Source organism: Lepisosteus oculatus, chromosome 1 (genome assembly GCF_040954835.1).
Source record: "Lepisosteus oculatus isolate fLepOcu1 chromosome 1, fLepOcu1.hap2, whole genome shotgun sequence".
In the NCBI taxonomy this organism is placed as follows: domain Eukaryota; kingdom Metazoa; phylum Chordata; class Actinopteri; order Semionotiformes; family Lepisosteidae; genus Lepisosteus; species Lepisosteus oculatus.
The window spans coordinates 42,443,109-42,466,169 of NC_090696.1; the positions used below are offsets into that span (position 1 = coordinate 42,443,109).

General features: G+C 37.4%; 1 protein-coding gene across 3 annotated transcripts in view; it reads right to left on the minus strand.

Moving 5' to 3' along the window:
- Nucleotides 1–23,061, minus strand: part of tbc1d14 (TBC1 domain family, member 14) — a 66,590-nt gene that overhangs the window by 28,232 nt on the left and 15,297 nt on the right. For 2 of the 3 annotated variants that reach the window (XM_015344933.2, XM_006629675.3), the window contains 2 exons: nt 17,161–17,284; nt 4,709–4,827 (listed from right to left, as the gene is read on the minus strand). In XM_015344933.2, the coding sequence (XP_015200419.1) occupies nt 4,709–4,827; nt 17,161–17,284 (243 nt within the window). The remainder of the gene's footprint in view (nt 1–4,708; nt 4,828–17,160; nt 17,285–23,061) is intronic. The other variant, XM_015344932.2, reaches the window with a different exon arrangement.

Here is a 23,061-nt window from a genome sequence, read left to right on the forward strand (position 1 = left end):
TCCTGAATGATGGCAGGCTGTGCGGGTCATGACGCCAGAAAGCTGCCCCTAATCATGGTACTCCCACCACCATGTCTGGCAGAGTTAATGAAGTTCTTCTGCTGGAAGGCAGTATTTTGGTGACAGAAAACATTTCTCAATACGGCAGAAAAAACATCTGACTCCCCTGTCCAGAGAAGGTTCTTACACAGGTTTTATGGGCCATAAAGGAGAGGAGCTCTTTTTAGATATTTTTTTCAGTTTTATTTCGTAAACAAACACAAATCAGCACAAAACAACCACTCCCACTCCACCCACAATAGCACCCCACACCTAAAGAGAACAAAAAGCAAAAAACAAAAACAAAAAGCCTATGGCTACAACAATGGTAGGGATAAAAAATAATGATTTAGCTAAGAATTTCAGACTTCCAATGGTCTGTATAATCACACCTTGGATACGGGGTGTGAAGTCCCAGAAACTTCCAAAATCAAGGTGGCCTACTAAAGCCAAGGGACAGCACCAGAGGTCAGAAATACAGTGCTACTATCATTTTTTGGCAGCCATAGTTATCTGTGAACATCCAGGTACATCTTTGTCTTGAGACTGGCAGCGATTTTATTTTTCTCTAGTTTAGGGAACAATAGTTTCTCCCAGCTATTTCCACATGAACACTATTCCCGTTCAGTTGTTTTCTGATGGGTGAAGCATAAACACTGACATTTGCAGTAAGAGAAACCTGCAGATCCTTAGATCTTACTCTGGTATTCTTTCTGACTTCCTGAATGATTTTCTAGGCTGCTCTTGGGGAGATCTACCTAGCTGGTCTTGGGTAGAGTCATCGGAAAGATTTTCCATCTGTAGTACCTGGATGACAGTGAATGGATGGAGCCTCAAATGCTTAGAAATAGTTTTTTTACTCTGGAACTCCAAAGTTCTGGAACTCTATCCCTAAGTATATCAGCGAGTCACCTTCCCTCAACTCAAAACCTTTTTTAGAAGGGCCTTTACTTAATTGATTGCGTTATAAACCCCTTTACTCCAACTGTATTTAATACCTGATCTACCGTCTCCTCTCATTGTATATATCTTGTGTATTTTATCGTTGTTATCGTTATGTAAAGGTACTTTGAGAAGCCACCTTTAAAGGCACTCAAATAAGGATCAACTACTTTTTCAGAGGTCTTCCGGTATTTCTTTTAATTCTAGCATGACGCATTTCAGACATTATTTTCTTGTTACCCAACCATATGACTGTATCTGTAATTACCTTATTTCATTGATTTTGCTAATATTATGGGTTCATATTTCACTTACCTCTGATTCTTGTTTTTATTTCTACTTCATATACCATTTTGTATCCAAAATCACTGAATTAGAAAAATCCTTTATTTAAAAAGGACGACTTTTGCATTCAATGAGGGTATTATGGTAAGAAGTTATAATTCACAATCATCTTGGGGGTTCACAAACATTTTTCGGTGCGGTACATTTAATCTGTACCTGAACTAATCTTACAATTAAGAATAAAATTTCTCCTCTTTCATTGTAATGTCTGGTGCATTACATTTAACACAACTGGGAGTTCTTTGACACCTGATCTTCTCACACAGCCTTGCTTTGAAGAGGTGATATCAGGAAGCAAAACAACAAAGTATGTCAAGGCAGAAAGCTTTCCAATGCTGAGTTACCTGCTGGGTATGTACCTTATTGTTTAAAGGTTTGGAAACACCCAGTTATGGCAAAGAGAATAATACAGTACATTCTTCTACACTAATCTCTGCATCCCTGAATAGATTTAACCATCTCCTTCATAATATGCTGTTGTAAAGGCACTGATGAATACTGTGAAAGCATAATGGCAGCCAGCCCAATATTTCTTGCACAAAGAAGTTAGATAAATTCAAGATAACCACATACCATTGAGAATTAAGATGATATTCATTGAATGAGACAGGGAAAAAAAGAATCAGTCTGAATTAAAAAAGCAGACTTGGTCAAGGAAATGGTTCTTAATTCTCCCAGTGTGAACATTGCAACAATATTTTATCCCTATGTCTTAAGAGTTGCTTCCTGTACCCCCACCTCACCATTACATTTCACAGTATCCTAAACAGCAGAAAGTATAACAGATTTTTAAAAAACTACAGAAAGCCATTATACCACTTATAATCCAGCTGCAACTGAAACTAATATTAGTTTCTTTTGCCACTAAGGTTAGCTTAAATTTAAAAATAATGTTTTAAACTGTGCTAACAGTTGATCAGAATGACTCAGTAACCTTTGAGATAATTTCAATAGGAGCTGTGTGTGTCATACTCTACATATTCCTTCATACGTGATAGTGGTTAGGGTGAGATAGTGGATATATAAATTATGTACTTTAAGAAGTATATAGTTACTTCTTAAAATCACATGAAGATCAAGGATTCAAGTAAACTCGCATAGCTCACTTTCTAGGTTTCAGAAGGAAAATTAAAACACTTTGTGCTTAACATTCTGTAGGGGCTATTTTGCATCAGTAAAGACACCTTGAATTTCAATTACAGCAAACATGTAAAATACTATGTGTTCCAAAGAAATGTTATATCATCAAACTGCTACAAACTGAAAACATCTGCTTCTGTAGTAACCTGTGAGAATGCATTTAGTTTTAGAAAAGGTTAGGTTGTTAAAAAATAAGCCATTCGGCTCAAATATAAATCTGAGCTCAGGCACTGAAGTATATTATCAATGGTACAGCTGGTTTTCTAATTAACCACCAAATAAAATCTTAACAGAAAAAAAGAAAATAGAGGATATGCGAGGGAAAAGTCAATCTTTATTCATTAGAGGAAAATGCATAACCAAATGTACAACAATAATTGTGGATAAACAAAGTAGGGAACATTTTCACCCCTGCTTTACATTTAAAGACAAAGATCCCTAAAGGGATCATTAGTTTAACAGAAGCGCTGGTTTTTATTACTGAATTTAAGATCACCCAAGGTCAGAAGCAGTATTATTTTAAAAACAAAATGTCTGAAGGAGTATATTAGTGTTAAAACACTTAAGAAGCTTGTTCCCAGACAGCTACACTAAGGAAATACTTCCAGTAGCTCCTTACACTCTATTATTTATGGTGATCTGACATCTACCGTGTGAATAGGACATGGTGACCTTGGTTTCTGCACCAAGCTCTGCTGCTGGGACTACACTGAGCATGGTACACTGCTAAAAACGCTACAATATTCTCAGGGAGGATTTAATTATAGCTCAGTTTTATTTCAAGACTTGATCGGATTCTATTTGTACCCACAAAATCTTTTCTCCTTCGGGTCTTAAGCAGGAATCTTAAATATATCTTGAACACCATGTCATCAGGATTAATACAATCAACTAAACAAAAGGCTTGGCAGGGGCAAAGAGACTGGTATGGAACAGAGTTTGCAAACCAAAAGATGCCACACTTAAATAGCATTACTTTGGCTTTTCATGTAAGTACAGCTAAGACAAGACTGTTTAGCAAGAAGAGGCATTTAAAAAAAATAAGATATGGTCTGGATCTAAGTGGCACTTGCACATGCCACACTGAAATGGGATTGAAGGGCTATTCAGCACCATGTCACTGAAGGTTGAATCTTGTGAGCTCAATTCCTAATAAGCAATATAAAAATGTCCGCAGCCTAGAGACTGCATTTGGATCACCAATACCAAGGTCTGAGAACGTCATAACATGCTGCACGCAGCATTTTAGCCCAGCCCCCCCACAGCTCCAGCAAAGAAAACTCATTTGTGAATTAAAGGAGACAGGGCTGGCTCTGTGGGGTGGAAATGAGGGTGAAAGTGTTCTTACATAAAATTGCTGGGCCATGCAACACCCTGATATGGGCAACCTGAATGTGCCATTTCTAAGCTTTGGATATTTCTGTATCCTTTTATCATTAAAAAGTGATCTCCAAAACAAACTAATCAAAACAGGTTATACTTTTAACATCTGGAAGCTTATGATACTGACCTCAGCAGCCCATTATAAAATGTTTACCCTGCAAAGTTACAGCTACTGCTTAAACCAAGTAGAAAAGTAATACATCAGAATTCATTAATGATTAATATGTTTTAATCAGTTGTGGATGCTAAAAGACAAATGTGTAATTTTTCTCAGAAAATATATTTTTCCAATGATGACACTGTGAAGTTTATTTTTATGAATTAGTCTTTCAGAATATGCAGGGCCCAATTTTTTAACTTCATAACAGGAAAAACAGTTGTAGTGAACAATCCGTTTACTACAATTCAGACAGTAGCATCACTTCACTGTATATTTTTTGAAAATAAAATAAAGAGGCCTTCCATATTTTTCACTGTCAACAGGCGTAACAGGATTGTGAAATAAGCTACTCTCCACACCCAGGACACACAATTGAGTGAGAAATTACGTGGTACACCCACAAATTATTCAGTGAAACATTCCAGTCATTCAATCGGTTAAGATTACAACACCTAATCATTACTAAAACTTTATGTGTTCAGCTGGAAGAACAGCTACTCACATAAAACATCTCAGTCATCAGCTGGGAATACTGTATCTCTGGAGTGCAAAATCCTGCCTTAAAAATGCCCAGAGGAACAAACGAAAAAGAGGATCTCACAGGGTTAAGTCACCTGCTCTAACGCACTGATGTCACTAAGAATTACCAGCAGATGAAAGTGTGAAAAGGCTCATTGGAAATGAACCCAGTGGACTCACGCTGGCCTGTCCTCCAGGATAAGTGCTGTGGTTGACAGAGGCTCAAAGTCCAGGTTCTTCCTCACACTCTGTTTAGGAGAAGGGGGATTGTGAGGTCGTCCACTTCTTGCTTCATATTCCTGAAAATGCACACATTGGGTTAAGATTCCTGAAACCAAACATAAAACCAAAAGGTGAACTGCCTTCACTTTTGCTGGCTGTGCTCTCTTCACCACTCTCTAGTCAATATACTCCATCCATCCATTTCCTAACCACTTCATTCATTTCAGGGTCATGGGGGAACCAGAGCACATCCCAGCAAGGAACAGGTGAAAGACAGGAGACGTCAGGGCAAACAGACACACACTCACCCCAGAGCCAGTTTTCCCCAAAAGTCGGGAGGAAACTGAAGCACCTGGAGGAAACCCATGTGAACATGGGGGAAAACATAGAACTCCATACAAATAGCACCCCAGATCCAGAACTAAACTCAAGGCCTCAAAGGTATGAGGCTACAATGCTAGCAATATTCAATATATTCCTTTCATTTTATTTGTTTCAAGGAGAGGAGGGATCATGCTTCAAATGGAAAGAAAAGTCTGGAAACGTCAAAGATCCCATTGAAATTTACAGTACCATCAGAATTCAGTTTTGCTGGCAATTTTGGAACATGGCTTCAAAATTAATGTCTACGATAGTCTGCTTGGATGGACTCAGGACTCATTCCACAGTGAAAGACAGCAGGAGGACTTTTTAAAATATTCCATATGCTACCAAACACTAGTTTGTAAAGGGCTACTGCGACTATTTTTATATTTCGGGTTTAAAGAAAAATCAGTTTTGAAAAACCACAATGGAAAAAAAATGTACACGGCAAGTTGTAACATCACAAAATAGATCATTTCCAGGTATGCGTAGTACGATATTGTGCAATTTAGAATGAGGCAACAAAGTTTTTGGCGACTTGAAGCAGGCTATTATTGTATATTATAAACAAGCAGGCTTGCGAATATATTTATTTTAATCCAACAGAAATATTTCTCTCGTCTACAAGATGGTTTTGCCAATAAACAGAACATACTTACTAACTCTGCTTGCAGATCACATTGGAAACTTTCTGCATATGAAATCTGCTGCATAACTGGTAGTTAATTCGCTTGGACATTACACTACATTCATTATTACTGTGACTAGTGAGCAGAAAGGGCCGCATCACATCACAATTCATAGGAACTCACGCTCTCGCCCCTAGTGAGACCACCGGTTTGTGGCAACTATGGTGGCATTGCTACAGAACTAATGAAATGAATGAATGTTTGCACCAAATATTTACAGTGCCCTCCAAAATTACTGCCTGGGACAATTCAAATTAGCCCATTATAACTGTATGCAATAAGATGAATATGAGACAAAAGCGGAAAATCTCCTTTTACCTACTGTATAGGTATTTTTATGCATAAATGCTTTGCCGTTATACAATATCACTTTTTTGCTCAACCCCCCACATTTAAGATGAGCATATGTATTGGGACAAACGGGAACATGTTGCAAACATTTCACACACGAAAAAGCTGTGAAGGTCTTGGCATGGTTGAGGTGTTTTGAAACTGTATCTGAAGTCTTTCACTTGAAGTAGGCAGCAAAAACCAACAGAGAGAGAACTCACTATGACAGGAAAGGTGGCCATTTTGAAATTGAGAGGAAAGAAAATGACCTTCAGAGAAATTGTCAAATCTCTTGGAATTGCAAAATCAACAATCTGGAATGCTGAAGAGTCAGGAATAGGCCATCCAAAAAAGACACATGCAGTGGATGACAAGTGGAAAGAAAACCTCAAAATTACTGTTAGTGAAATCAAAAACAATCTGGAACAAGGCTTTATGTATAGGTGAAACAAAACTTAACATCTATTAAAGTGACAGAAAGGCTAACGTGGAGAAAAACAGGAACATCCAATGACCATGAGCATACCACTTCAGTAAAGCATAGTGGAGGGTGTATCATGGCTCTGGCATGTATGGCTGCTTCCGGAACAGGCTCAATGGTCTTTATTGATGAGTTAACTGAAAATGGCAGAAGTAGGATGAATTCAGAGATGTACACCTTGTAAGAAAAAATGCCACCTTACATTTCGGGCGGCAGTTTGTTATGCAGCAGGACATAGCCGAAACCTGCTGCAAACTTAACGCAGGAGTTCAGCAGACAAATTAACTTGTTAAACTGGCCAAGTCAATCTCCAGATCTGAATGCAACTGAGCATGCATTTCATTTGTTCAAAAGGAGGTGGAACGCAGAAAGCCCGACCAACAATCAACAACTGAAAGGCTGCAGTAAAAGCCTGACATAGCATCTCAAGTGAAGAAACAGTCTGGTGATATCAATATGACAGAGGCTTGATGCGTTTATTGCAAGCAAGGGATTTGCAACTTTCACCTCTTTCGTTTTCTTTAAGTTTTAAACTAGAAAAGGGTCCCAATACATACAGGATGGTCACCTAAATTTGGGGGTACTGAACACAACATACTGTATGCTTTGGTTGGAAAATGATTGTTTGCAAAATATATCCTAAAAATAAAAGGGGACCTTCTGAACTCCGATTCAGAATAATTTGTTTTATATTAATTTCAATTTCTTGTGTATTTAACAGGGAGATGCCTTTTTGTCTCATTACTTTCAGAGGGCACTGTATATTAAGAGAGATTAAAAACTTGTTACTTTTTAAACAAAAATACTAAGGGAGATTACAAAAAAGAAAAGGAGGCTAATTATCTGCTTATTTTCTATAGTATATTTAAAAAGGTTATGATTGCCTTCACAGTTTGTTCAGCTAGCATTGAAAGAAGTAAGCACTTCACTTTAAACTGCATTTTAACTTGCATTCAAAAACAAAACACTACATTAACAAAATAAAATTCCTGTTGGAAATGCTATCCGTTATGTAATGAACCCTGTTTGAAAAAGCATGCAGTGTCTGAAAAACATACTGCTTGTGAGAGATTGGTTTATTCATTAACCATGTTTCCACCTAACTGATCAGCTGCACCCACTCCCGTGTGCTGCATGCTCAGTTTTTCCCCCCAATGTCATCGCTACTTGAACTTGATAAGATAGCAACACACAACTTCGTATCTGAAGCTGCATGTAAAGTAAAAGGACAATCATTTCAAAGCACACGTACAACTTCAGAAACAATATAACAAACCAGCTGAGATTTCTGAAGGTCTGGTCATGAATGTCAGAAATCTTAAAACTCTAAAAGCACCGAATTCTCCCCCCCCCCCATAGTAAAAAAAAATTAAAACAAAAAAGACAACTTAAGCTGCAGAAATCTAACAATGTTCTTTTTTAATCAAAGGAAGATCATTAAACATAAATGTGGCATTTAAGAATTAAACAAGTGAAGTTAAAAGGTCAAATACTTGGGTACCTCTTTTCATTACATATAGATGGATGTGTGACTGCTCCCCTTTGTCAGAGTGCTCCGTTAGGTCTCTAATTGGATTATATATTTGAAAAGGGTAGAAACCAATTCTCTAGATTGTCAATTGATACGCAGTTTCTTGACATTGTAACTAAGCAAAAAAGTGTGATTTTTTATATTTGATAGTTCACAGCATCTTCACTTTTCTTTGGCTAAAAAAAAATCCACATTACAATATGTGGAGTAATTCTGTGAGATGTTCACACTGATTAAATCAGGACCTCTTCTTGAAACACAATTTCATTGACTGGCCTCAGCTTGGGTTAGTGGACCAAGCTGGGAAACAAGGGAAAAACCATCAGCTAGTGTCATTAATCAAAGTATCTTTGGAAGACCGAAAATGGGCAGCTGGCATACAATTGTTAGAAAAGCAAGATCAAATCGGAAGCCTCTTGAAGAAAAACCCAGACTTACATGTGTTTTTGATCTGGAAGGCAGATTTTAATTAATAATAATGCTGCTTAGGCACCAGCTCCTGTTTTAGAATAGGATTTTATTTTCTAACATTTTTAACCCCCCCCCAATGTGCCACATACTGTACCTGTATGCAGACACTAAGAGCAGAGTGGCAATGTGAGAGATAAACACTCTCCAGAACCACACAGAACCAGTGTTCCAATGTACAGTTTCCCATAAAACAATTTGATCTCTGATCTTCTGAAGTGAACATTGCAACAATAAATAGAATGTTGGCAAAAATGATTAATCTGATTAATAATAAAACCCATTTATCACTTCAAAGAGATTTATGATTATACTAATAATCTTTCCACGCCTCCAAATAATTTCGATTAGTATCTAGTAACCTTAACTATCAGGAATTCACCTGCATTCTGACAGGAACAATACCCATTATGCAGCTACATTACATAAGAAATACAGTGGATATAAAAAGTCTACACACCCTAATTGAAATTGCAGGTTTTTGTGATCTAAAGCCAGAAATAAAGATAAATCATTTCAGACATTTTTCCATCTTTAATGTGACCTTGCAACCAATAAAAGTCAAGAGAAAAACAAATAAGAATTATTTGGAAAAAGTATTGAAATTAAGAAACCTACAACACCCTTGCACACATACTCAACTAATAATTTGTGGAAGCACTTTTTACATTTATTACAGCGGTAAGTGTTTGTGAATAAGTCTCTATCAACTTCGCACACCTGGACTTTTATCCCACTCTTCCTTACAAAAAAGCTCAAGCTCATTCAAATTGCCAGGGGATCGCCTATGCACAGCCCTCTTTAGGTCATTCCACAGGTTTTCTATGGGATAGAGGTCTGGGCTCTGACTGGGCCATTCCAAGACGTTGATCTTCCTTTTCTGAAGCCATTCCTTGGTTGACCTGGATGTGTGCTTTGGGTCGTTATCATGTTGGAAGGTGAAATTCCTCTTTCTGACAGAGACCAGCAGGTTTTGTGCCAAAATATCTTGATATTTGGAGCTAGTCATTATCCCATCTATCTTGACTAGAGCCCCTGTCCCAGCTGAAGAGAAGCAGCCCCAAAGCATGATGCTGCCACCTCACAGTAGGGTATGGTGTTCTTTGGATGATGAGCAGCGTTGTATTTGCACCAAACATATCTTTTAGAATTAAGGCCAAAAAAGTTCACCCTTTGTCTCATCAGACAATAAGACATTTTCATACATGGTTTGGGGTGACTTAATGCATTTTTTTTTGCAAAATTTGGACAGGCTTGGATGTTCTTTTTTCTGAGAAATGGCTTCTGTCTTGCCACCCTAACCCATAGCCCAGACTAGTTGCTGTAGGCCTCTTGGTAGCCTCCCTGATAAGTATTCTTATTCTCATTTTCTCCACTTACTGATGATAGTCTTCACAGTGCTCCATGGTACATCCAATGCCTTTCATATTTTTTTATACCCCTCTCCTGATCGGTACCTTTCAACAATAAGATCCCGTAGATGTTTTGCCAGCTCCTTGCGGACCATGGCTATGCCAGTAGGATGCAACCACAAAAGTTTCAAGGAAATCCTACAGCAACAGCTGATTTTTATTTGGGGTTAATCAGAATCGCTTTAATTGATGGCAGGTGTATGCTGCTTACCTTTGGACATGATTTTGAATGCGATTGGTTAACTCTGAACACAGCTACAGCCACCATTGTAAAAGGGTATGCACACTTATACAACCAGGGTGTTGTAGGTTTTTTCATTTCAATTATTCTTCCCAATAATTATCTATTTGTTTTTCTCTTGAATGTTGTTGGTTGCAGGGTCACATTAAGATGGAAAAATGTCTGATGTGATTCATTTTGATTTCTGGCTTTACATCATAAACACCTGCAATTTCAAAGGGTGTGTAGACTTCATATCCACTGTAGCTCTGCCGTTAGACAGCAATAGAGGAAGCTGTTAAATAAAACCCTTATTTTGAACCTAAAATGCACTTAATGCCATACTTTCTTGGCATTTATAATTTCATAAATCACTGTAAATTATAATATACAAATAAGCTGGAAAACACTAGAAGTTAGAAACCTAAGACTACATATGCATTTGAAATCACAAGTAGCCTAAAATTCTGAATAAAAAAAAGAATTAAAATAAAAGCTGGCGACTGATCATCTTCAGTATTTGAAGGTCACACAGAGGTAAATCAGACCAATGTCAGCAGAAAAGCCCTTCTGTACATACTAAGTAGACAATATAATTAGCCTAGACTCAAGTCGGCAACATTCTGCACCGCTTAGAATTCTGAGTAAACAACTACTACATTATTAAAGTACACTGAATGAATCTCTTGTGTGAAACTGGAAAAAAACAGAAGTTACTGAATGGATAAAGAGAAACGAAACTTCTTATTCTCCTAAATTTCAGTCAGAGATCTGACTTACCAAAAACTCCTGAAAACAGCTGCTGTCTTTCAAAAGGCACATTAGTAAAACATGTCAGAAAAAAAACCTGACAAAGCACAGCAATGTACCTTAATAATTAAGGTTATTAAGACTAGTGACTGGCTTAAAATTACCACGTAACCACCTTGTGTTATACAACTGTGCGAGTGAAGTTATTTGAAGAACCAAGAGCTAAATTTCATTTTTATGCATTTAAATTTTACATTTGGCAGTAGAAATGATAGAATGGTAATGAAAATGTCGGAGAGAACTGAAACCCAAAATCCACAACAGCTAGTTAAGTGTTACAACTGAAATAAGCAATACCACAAATGTTAATGTGAGAAGAAAACAGTATGGCTGGGTGACAGTACACTAAGATAAGTGATAATCCACATTCTTAGTCATCACACATTTCTGGCATCACATCAAATGAAAGCTAATACCAAATCATGAGTCAAAATGTGTCACAGGCTTCAAATTTAGATTTTAATGATTGTAAAGGGGACTGGAGCACTGCTCTTCCAGTAAGCCTCAAAGAAAAGCCTAGACTGTAGTCAAATTGATATTATAGTCTGAGTTGTGAAAACCGGCTGTTAGATCAGCAGGCAGCTTCCAGGTTCTGCACTATGTCCTGCACTATGACAAAAGCTAAATGCTGTGAGCATTATTTGCCATTTTTTCTGACGGCAGGGAGGGACACTATGTAGTTCTACAAATGTGACAAGGAAAGTCACTTGAAAGGGCTGGGAAAATTGCGGCAATTGAAAACCTGCAAAACAATGCTTGTCAGCAGCAATGCAAATACGCCCTCTGAAAACTCAGCAACAAGGTGCAGCCATTGTGCACAAAATTGCAGGTATTTTAACTGCTTAGTCTGACAAAGGTTAAAGGGGAAATAGATTCCAAGAGGTACAACCTTCTGAGTGTGGCAATGTACCTTCAATCAAATAAAATCAAGCATGAATTCCCTAGATATATTCCGAATTCCCAGACGACAAAAAAATCTGAATCAAAAGCTATTCTTCCTATCTTCATACATTGGTGAGATTCACTGTCGCAAAAATCCTTTTTTTCCCCAATTCTGTTAATTAAATATCACAGCAGAGATATCAATATTTAAACTTTTACATTTTGTTAATAGAATAACAATGAATGTAAGAAAAAGAAATGAAGAATGGAGTTAAGGAAAAAAATAAGAGTGAAAGAGGAAAGAAAAAAGAGAAAAAACAAAAACAGGTACAGTCACAGCTATATCAGAGTTTACCATTTAAAGGCATAAAGTTTATAGCATAGTTATATATAAAGGCTTAGGAATATATACCAAGCTCCTCTTTTAAACCTAATGCTCTCAAAGGCTTATCCCACACATCTTTAAAACGGTCCAGCTCACCTAAAAATCTCCTTTTTTGCGAAAAACATGCATTCACTGCAAATGTAAACATGCTGTTCAAAAATACTGGTCAAGAGGAAATTGGTAAAAAACATGTATTCCCAGAAACACTTTTAAAAGTGCTCCCAAGGGGTTAAAGAGTGATTAGTGCACTCAAAATGCTCTTTGAAGTAACAATTCCCATTTCTCAGTTCCCTGCCTGCAGGGATTTCAAATCTCTTAAATTCACTCTAAAATTGATACTTCTCAATTTCTTAACTTGTATTATTTTAAACACAAAATTGCTTTTCACAAGCAAAGTCTGAAACAATTACAATCCAACCCCTCAAAGACAAACCAGACATCACATACCGTTTTAAAAGTGGTTTATATGACCAAGTTAAAAATGACTAAACAAAAGAGAATCGATGTACAAATAATAATTTTATAAGATTTTGTGCACATTTACTGTCAAATAAGACACTATTCACTTTGATTTTGGAATTAAATTAAAAAAATGCAGAAAGACTACACTTCCTTTAATTGAATATGTAGGACAGCAGTTGCCAATCTCTAGATTTCCTGTTTTTCCTGTATTTCAGCTGAAAACTCCAACACTGTATTGATAACAGGTTTCAGGTGATTTCCAATTTATCCAAAAATACACCGATGGCCAGCTCACTGAAAGCCACTGTTTATCAGAAGAAAGATTTAATTGTAATAACGCCCATCTGGGATGCTGCCCATTTTGATTGAAGAACAATCCCTTAGGGCAAATTGTGTCCTTCAAATCAAATTTACCTGCAAGAGACCAATCTTTGGAAATGCCAACATAAAACGAGCACAACACAAAATTCAATCATTTGGGGGCTGATCGCCGTGCAGAAAAAAAGAATGAAATTTGATTTCAATCAATACTGATGAAGAAAATGCGAATGCCAATTATACTTTGCCTTACTGGAGCGACAAAACCCAAACAGCTCTGAAGTAACAATGAAAAGCGGATACAGTGAAAACTTTCACACTGCAAAAAAAAATCATTGACTTCTACCGTGGCCGTCAAAGAAAAGTCAAAAGAAAAAACCATCCTCCCTTCCCCTTTCAATATAGAATATGGCAAAAAAACGAGTAAAATAACATTTGTTTTTAACTTAAAGCGCAAAAAGTGTGTGAGAGAAAATCCAATAAAGCTTATGCAAAGGGTGTCGGTAGTCTCCCTGCATTATAATCACCTCACAGAACTACAGAGACTGGAGTCAAATCTGTCTGAATAGATCTGTCAAGTGATGATCTGCCTTTTAGACAATACCTCCCTTGTTCTGCAAAAAGTGATTAATGGAGATCTCATTCAGTCTCTCCCTTCCACTGGATATAGGCAAAGGCTGTGCACTCACCATGAAAGCTGCTGTTCCTTAAATGCAACTAGATACAAACTCCATTCCGCCCGGTATCATTGTCTCAGGCCTTGCGACACATCAGCAGAGGGCAGAGACGGATGGCCCATGCTGCCTTCTGGAACACACCATGAACAGCAGACGCAGCCTCCCCGAGCAACAACTATAGCGAATCCAGCATCAGTCCTGTGGCTTGCTGGTGGTATTGCCTTCTTTTTGCTGGTCTTTCCCTCTCCCTGCAAATCTCTGCTGTCTTCTGGTATTAGTCACTGCCGCACGGAGGAGCCAGGATTCAGCAGTCATAATAATCATTGCCAGATGACAGGTATCCAATCAGTTCTTTCGGATCTCTTTGGTAATGCCTTGTGGCTTTAGAAAATGAAGAGCTCAACTCTGTGAATTAGCCTGCCTGCCTCTCGGGTGTCATCTAGCTAGTGACGTAACACTGCAACACAAAGAGGGATTAAAGCATTGCTCCCTTTTGTGTGTGGTTTGAATGCTCACCACAGAGGATGAGGTATCAGTCTGAAACTCACCAGTTTTATAGCATAGTAAATGGGAAATAAACTTCTTTTGGCTGACCAAAGGAAGTAAGAAGTAAATAATTCCAAACATAGTTGTAAAATGCAAACAACCCTTTGAAAACGAACTTTAGGAATTCCACATAGGTGATTTGGGATTCTATTTGCAGAAACAGAAAAATATTGTGAAGTAGCCAGTGACTTTTGGTACTTTCACATCACAAATGATGTAACCTACCTGTTAGCAATGTCGGGGAGACTACAGAGTGCGACAGTGATCAAAGGACCCAGGAGAGAAAATTCATATTAAATATAATTTAATACTAATTTCTCATCCTTCCCCTTGTAAAAGCACAGCTATGTACTATAAGAAAAAAAAACAGTAAAGTCCCATAACAGACAACAGTCATAAAATTCCAAAGATACATTATCTTAAATGAAAAGTGCTTTTTTAGAATACCAGTATTGAGTAAAATGAGCTGTCTGCTAAGCCAAAAGTTTACAAATTTCCTATGACCGGTATCAAATTAAAGCACCGCCATATTTAACAAATACAATAGGTAAATTTGAAGCAATAATTAAGAAATAACTAAACGAATCTCAACTACTCCTATGTATGCCTAAATATATTTTGCAATAATTTTAATATCCTCACATATAAAAATAACAGTTGGCTAGAGGAAACACAGAAAACCACTAAAAATACTGCCCAAATCTTATATTTGTGAAATATGGATTTATTAATACTAAATAGAAATGCAAAACGTAGAACTTCAGAACTGCCATAATATAAAAAAACATTCATCAACTGAACAGATTGACCCATTAAACCTGATACAAGATTTTTTTTCCCCACCAAAAGAGTTTCACTTGAAAAAAGAAGTTCATTATGAAATTCATGGCAGTTTTATTTTATTCTGCCACTAATTCTACAGTTTCAAATGCCCTGTGCTGCAAGAATTGTAACACGCCTTCTTGGTTGTGTTGCTAGGGAATGATAACAGGTCAGAACCAGGCTCTGCCAGCACTTGTAAATCAAGCTGTCTCTTTCAGACTCTGAGGCTGGTTAGACATGGATTCAGTTACGAACGCTGATGGCGACAACAGAAAAGAGAGCGTTCTTCGTTACAGCAGCAGGCGCACATAAGTGCATACACACACCCGGAAACAAAGGTTCAGATTACTTCATAAAGGCAGGGGCACCAGAAGGGATCTAGCTCATTAATTAGAAGGAATAATTCATTGTTAATTTAAGAATGTATCAATGGATTGAGGTAAGCATTGCAGTTTAACCTTGGAAACAGTACGTAGTTTGATCATGGTTTAACTAGATGTAACAACATATGAGTCCGATCCTATAAGCAGGGCCTGTATAACCTTTGCAAGGCTATTTCCTTTCATTAAAAGGGTCAGGGGATTTTACCAAACAAATTAATCAGCACTTCCAGTAGTTTGAAAAAGTACCTACAGTAAATGGCTGATAATTCTTTCAAGGTTAAACACTGGACAGCAAAATGGAATAACATCTTGTGAGTGTTCTTAGATTTTTTTGATATATTGAATAGATCCTTTCTATTCAATATAGCATGTGTACTTTAGTTATACATATCTAGAAAGTCTATAAGAATGTTCAAGCTCCTTCATCCTTACTTCTAATTTCTACGAAAGGTAAACTCCTCTAAACATGCATAATAAGTTGTTTTACAGGGATCTTACAGTAAACTTTGCTCATCAAAACACTCCCCCCTTATCACAGGACAGTATACTCGGGACAGTCTGTGATAATTTCAATGATGGATCACCATCAGTATTTGCTTATTCAGGGCATATTTATACAAACTGTGACCTTATCTTAAAAATCCCCTGTTAAGAGCATCTTGCAGGATTCCAATAGAATTAAGAGACAAACATGTAGCTTTAACAAACTTAGTTACTATACAGCAAAAGACATCGTACCTCAACATACATGTAGAAAAATGAGGTCTTCACCCATAATAAAGAATGGAATGATGCTTCTTTAGAAATCTCTATTACTTTTACTGCATTACTGCTCAGTGAGAGACCACTCATTCTGTGAGATTCGGTATCCTCCTGTTGAACCATAATGCATGTTTTCTATCAGTTCTGTGTTTATTACTTTGTCACATCATCATTTATGTTGCTAGGATGCACCACACACTGAATTTGCTGCACAGGACCCGTCTATAAATACATGTGAACATTTTGCCGATTATAATAATCTTCAGGGAATCTGGGCGCAAGCATTTATCTCTAACCTCCTCCAACACGTTACCTTTTTATTTAAAATTAAAGCCGTAAAGTTGTGTTCTAGCAAAGGAAGTAATGATGAAGTGAAGCTGTGCATCAGAGAATGGCAATTAAGGACTCAGAGGAAATTTACATATCCAACAACATTGTAAATAAAGAAATGTCTAACACTCTCAGATAAGATGTTTAGCCATTCCAAATCCAATTCCTTGTGCCTCAGAGAAAACGTCAACCCAGAAGACTTGCAAACAAAACGGAAATAAAGTATGATGCCTAACTTCTGGCTTCATTCGGGAATTTAACAGGCAGGAAGGCAGACCGATACCCAGAGAGCAATCTGTGGTGCCTTCCTCCTGGTCAGTGCCACATTAATAACAGTTCTCACTATTTTTTATCTGCTTTTTTTTTTTAAGAATGCTTTGGCTTCGTTTTTGGAGTTACTTCTCAAACATCTGTGAAGTTTATCAAATAGCACGAAAAGTAACGTTTTTACCGTTTTTAAATGGTGTGCGTTTTTAGTTTCTCTCCTTGACATTATGTACACAAGTCTGTCTGGTCACCCTGAAAAACAAAAGACTGACCTTCTGTACCTTCTTTGGGTCCTTGACCGATCCTTCACGCAGGGGCACTTTTCCAAACAGTTTCCACCCAGGCTCGCTCTGCTCCAAGGGCCTGGTCTCCTTTAATTTCTTAGCAAACAAACTCCTGCAGAGCCAAGAGGGAGAGACAGTCAGAACATAACAGCAGAAAATCTGAGCTCTACGGGCCATTCCCAAGGTCAAATAAAGCAAAACAGAAGGAACATTTCTTCTACAGTTCACGTCTAACCACTAGATATAACTGGGACATCTGATGTGGCAAAAATACTGCTTAAAAATCTTAAAGAATGTCTAGACAGCAATGTAAAGCCCTCATCCTTTTCCGTAAAAAAAAAAAAGTGACAAACATTAGGAACATTTTTTGCCTTCCTAAATGTCCATTCACTTTGTTAAAAATGTCCTCTCAGACAATCTCCTAGTTAGGCTACACTCCAAGAAAACAGATCCTTAAAAGGACCTTTATAACAGGAATTACTTTTTTTATGCCCTCACTGGTCTCTCAGCCTCAGAGTGAATCCCAACAATAAATACTATGAACCCTCATTAATAAAATAGGAATGAAAAAACTATTGATTTAACTCCGTAAAGACAATGCACAGCTACAATGATTTTTGCTACTGTAATATCAAGTTGAATTCATTTCTTAGAACCTACAAAAGATAATTAAGACAGAATAACAAGGATGAGCTGTTTTGTCTCTAAGGAAATGAATCCTTAATTGTTCCTTTCAATGTTATATATATATAGTGCCCTGAAAGAGTATTGAACTATCTTCAAATGTCCCATTTTGTAGAGTTACAAGCAATATACACACACATTACATAAAGAGGATATTTTCCAATCAAACCATAAATGGTTACACTAAATACTTAAAGGTAAAAAATGAAAAGCACCAAAAACAGCAAACCCCAAAATAAAATGTTTATAGTTTAGATCAGGCATTGGCAACCTACGACATTGTGTCATTATTAGTCTGCAGAGGGATTTATAAAGGCACATGCAATAAAAGTCTAATAAGCCATGAAGAAATGACAATAAAACATGTTAAAAACTACAGTTGACTGTTCTGCAATTCTCTACAACATGCCATCCAATGAAAGCTCCTTGGTTTAGAAAAAAATGATTCACTTGGTTTTTTGGTGCAATTTTTAGAGGGTTTCCCCCTCCCACAGGAGAGCTCACAATCCATGCCTCTGATAACATTTTCACACTTAAGTGTAAAGACAAACACTATAAAACCAAAGAAAGTTTTGGTATGCTTTGAGAACTATCTTGAGGCAATCAAGATCTGTCTGAAAAACGTAAAAACTACCCTGAACAGCACGATGAAAACAGGGTTGCATTTTGTCAGATTTCAGGATTTCCAATGTTTTGGGACGATGATTTCTTTTCTGGTTAAACCACACAACTTTGATATCAGCAACATGGATTTTACAGTGTTTCAGTGGATAGATGTTGAGGATTTTGAAAAGTTTCACAATTTGCAAAGTTAGCTTGCAGTTTGAAAATCAAGCAAATAGGATTTTTTGGAGCTACAATAGAATCTTATCAAATCCAACTAGAGATGGCAGGCTTCTTGCATTTTGTTGGGGCTGATTTGTGATTTTTTCCACAACTTTTACTTTATTTAAACGCCTACTCATTTTTTAACACAATATTTCAGATATCAATATTGCATTGAAAAAAAATAAACTTCTTTTGGCTGACCAAAGGAAGTAAGAAGTAAATAATTCCAAACATAGTTGTAAAATGCAAACAACCCTTTGAAAACGAACTTTAGGAATTCCACATAGGTGATTTGGGATTCTATTTGCAGAAACAGAAAAATATTGTTAAGTAGCCAGTGACTGATTGGCCCATCCAGCTCATTTAGTTCAGTATAGCAAACGAAGCATCCAGCTGCCTTGAAAAACATCTGATGTCAGCTTTGACATTGTAGCTGGCTAGCTTGTTCCAGACCCCTACAATCCTCTGTGGAAAAACAGTGCCTCCTGATCTCAATAATATTTAGCTTTTGTGTACTGTGACCCCGTACAATGTGGGGTAATGTTTGTGGAAAATGTTAAAAATATGAATGGAATCCCCTCAGTCTGCCCGTTCAAGACTGAAAATAATGTAATTTAGCAGATAAGTGTAGGACATTTCTTTGATCCTCCTTCTTGTGATATTCCTTTGAGGAGTCATGTGGCTCTTGCCCACCACACAGTGCGCTCACAGCTACCCGTCTAGCCACCAGGGCTATTTTTACACAAATCTGGAGGAGCAGACTCAACACACATGGGGTTGACACATGGCTAGTCTGCTTGATACCACAATCCTTTAATTCTGTACTTTATTTAATAATGAAGAATGCAAAAATGGACAAAAGTGTAATTCTTATTGCCATCAATATTGGAATTAATAAGGTATGTAATCAATACATGTTTACCTTTTAAATTAACTTCTGCAATAAAAATGCAAAGAGCAGAAATCTTTCTCCCTCTCCAGTCATGCCATGTCTTGGATCTCTGTAATTGGTCCTTTAGACATGCAGGTCATCCAAAAGGTGCACTTAAATCTGTGATTTCTAAAAAACAAAACAACTCCCTACTCCTACGGCTGAAGATACCAAATGAAGAGGGTTAGCAAACAGAACTCAAAAAGGTTTAGATAAAATTCATGACTGGGCAAGGTATATATTAAAAACAAATTGTAAATTAAAAATGGAAAAACTAGGCTAGAAATAGATAATTTTGAAAGATATTTAAATGCTCTTTAAATCAACCCTTTCAGTCTTGAACAGAGAAGACTTAAAAGAGGCCTGATACAAGTTTTCAAAATCTTATTTCACACTATGAAAATATACTGGTGTTCCAAATCAATTGTAGCATCTAAATTCTGCAGGTATATTAAAAGTAATGTAAAATCCATTTATAAGGTTCTATTTATACAATTTATAAGGTTCTCTGTCTGACATTTCACTCCTTACATGTATAAGAAAAATATCATTACAGCATATCTGTACTATTTTTCACTTATACAGCAGTTCCACAAACTGCGGTTTACCTCCTGTAGATTGAAATGGAGGCCTGGACAGTTTTAATACGAGAAAGACCATGAAACAAACTGCTGCCCCTACCCTCTATACAGAGCACGCACTAATTTGCAATTAATTTGTGATATGGATTAATGATGGCACAGCCCCCGTGGGAAGTGCTGTCCTTTTAAGACCTCCGGCATTCATTTCTATTGCTGGATATACCAGCTCAGAAAAACGAATACACTATCAATCACAATACACAGTACAGTACACTCTGAACTGCTGCCATTTCGAATAGTTACAAATGCTTCCTGTGGCGGAATCAATGGAGGCATTATTGTGTTTGGATTATCAAAGCACTTTTCTTTCTTGAGCTGTTTCTTTCAGGAACTGCTGCTGGAGTTGTTTATATTTCAAGTACAATAATAATAATTTTCACATTCAGAAGAACCTGCGGGACAGGAAGCTTTTAAACTGCTGCCAATTTAAGTTTAGTCTAGTAAATGTCAAACAACAAAAAACTTCAAGGACAGAAAATTGTCCATGCTAAAATCACAATTTCACCACGTAACACAAAGCAATAGAGAAGTACGGCCTAAGTGTTCTAAAAATCCGTTTATTCTACTCAACTACAACTAGCCTGAAACTAACAAACTCCAACTCTTAAACATAAGAACGTCCTCAAGTTCCATCTGTCCACCCATTTTCTAACCGAGTCATACAATAGTGTCTCAGCATACAATAGGTACACGCTGGACAAGATGCCCCGTGATTGACTGGAGGACACAGACATGCGCACATGCACATCAGAGCAAGTTTTTCCAAAAGCCAGTTAATTTACCATTATGTCCTGGGCTGTAGGTGGAAAACGGTGAACCGGGAGGAAACCCATGTGAACACTGGGAGAACATACAAACTCCACACAGACAGCACATTGAACCCCGGGCCCCAGTGCCGCAAGGAAGTGATGCTAACCACTGCTCCACCCTGCAAGCCACGTTCCTTCTGGTCCCTTCAAATAAAAGGCTCTCCCTCCCTTACCAAAGCGCTTTTCCAGTAGCACACTACTAACGATAATAAGGGGCTTCAAACTCAAAGAGAAAACGGAACTTGTGTTTTAGTGAAGACAAAACAGGAAGACAGTCTCAGTACTTTTAAAATCAATGGCTCAGACGTCATTAACCAAACAGGAATATGGATTAATAGACTTTTTTTTTCATCTAAATCACAGCAGTAGATATCTGCAAGGTTTTGTTTGCCATCTGCAATAACAGATAAATATCAGCAAATAACACTTAAATCAGGAAAAAGCAGATAAAACATACACTCAGATGTTTTTTATATGTATTAAAACTAATGGAAGAAAAAGTTAAATCAGTTTATAATATCCATTTAAGCCCCAGTTCTATACGGATTTCTACCTAGTCCTGGGGCAGTACAAAGACTGATGGACCTCCAATTCAGAGGACAAGTACTTCTCTTAGGATCTAAGCCAGAGCCTTGCATCCTAGCAGGCTAAACTGCATTTTAACACAACCTTTTTAATCAATCTGATACTTCACTGGAAATGTAAAGAAGCTACAACTAATGCTTGTGAGAGCTAGACCTTGATGATATACAAGACATAAGGATCTTAGCCTAAGTACCAGCAATAAGAGCATGTTACAGCAACCCATTCTTGATTAAATAAACAACAGAACAAGGTTTTTAGCACTGGTTACAGAGCAAAGAGTATATCTAGAGTACGCATATTACACAGCTGGAAAATCAACATCGGTAAGACTTGGAGGTTCAAAAGTCTGGTTCGAAGAATAACAAGATTACCTGACACTAAAGAACTCATTTCTAATCCATTGATGACCTGACCAAAGTTGCCCAATTTACTTAACTGATGGGAACAAGTGGGAAACCAATTAGCACAGTTGTATTACAGTCGAGTTGTACGCTCTGTTATATGGTTTACAATTTCACTACCTTGATTACTTTCTATTGTCCAAAGACAATTTCCACAAATGCCTCCCTGGAATCACATACTCCCCTTGCTACTACATAACTATGCTATGTTACATAACTAATTTGCGTTTAAAAGACAGTCATGTTGAGAGAAAAGTATCACAAAAAAAAACTTAAAGAGAGCAGAAAACCCCCGGGAGACGCTTAGTGAGCTTTAATTGGCTCGTAATATTTTGTTACTAACTTTAATTTCAAGCTCTAGAGAAACTGGTAACCAGAAAGAGAGTCTCTTAGAGTCATCCTGGATTCAGTGTGATGAGGTGAATGTGTCATTACATGATTTTGAGTATTAATTTCTAAAACACAGTTTCTTCCACACAAAGACCAGGTGTTTTTAAAAAAAAAATTCCCAGAAGCCAAGTAATCTAGCAGCATATCTTTGGACTGTGGGAGAAAACCTAAGCATCCAGAGGAAACCCAGGGAGTACATACAAACTCCACACAGACTGCACCCCAGCAATTGAACCCAGGGCCCCAGCACTGCGAGGCAGCAATGCTGACCCCTGTGCTACCATGTCACCTGCCTTGAGACATGTGCAGTGTAATGTCAGAATCATGGGAAAATTCTGGCAGTCATATCACATCAAATTAGCATCACTAATTGCAGAGCAAGTTAGGACAACACTTTTAAGAGCTGTCGGTTTTTCCTGGAGCGATCCATAAACAGGTTTTCGGCTGTGCTTCATAAAGCAAACATTCATGGGGAAAAAAAAAATCAATGCTGTACAAACAGTGCATGGCACAAAAAAATAAAACATGGATGTAATGACGTGCCCAATACTAAATACAGCAGCAATGGTTATGCCCTGTCATGCTAAAGTTAAAGGCAGTCGGTATTCTCCCAGCAAGAA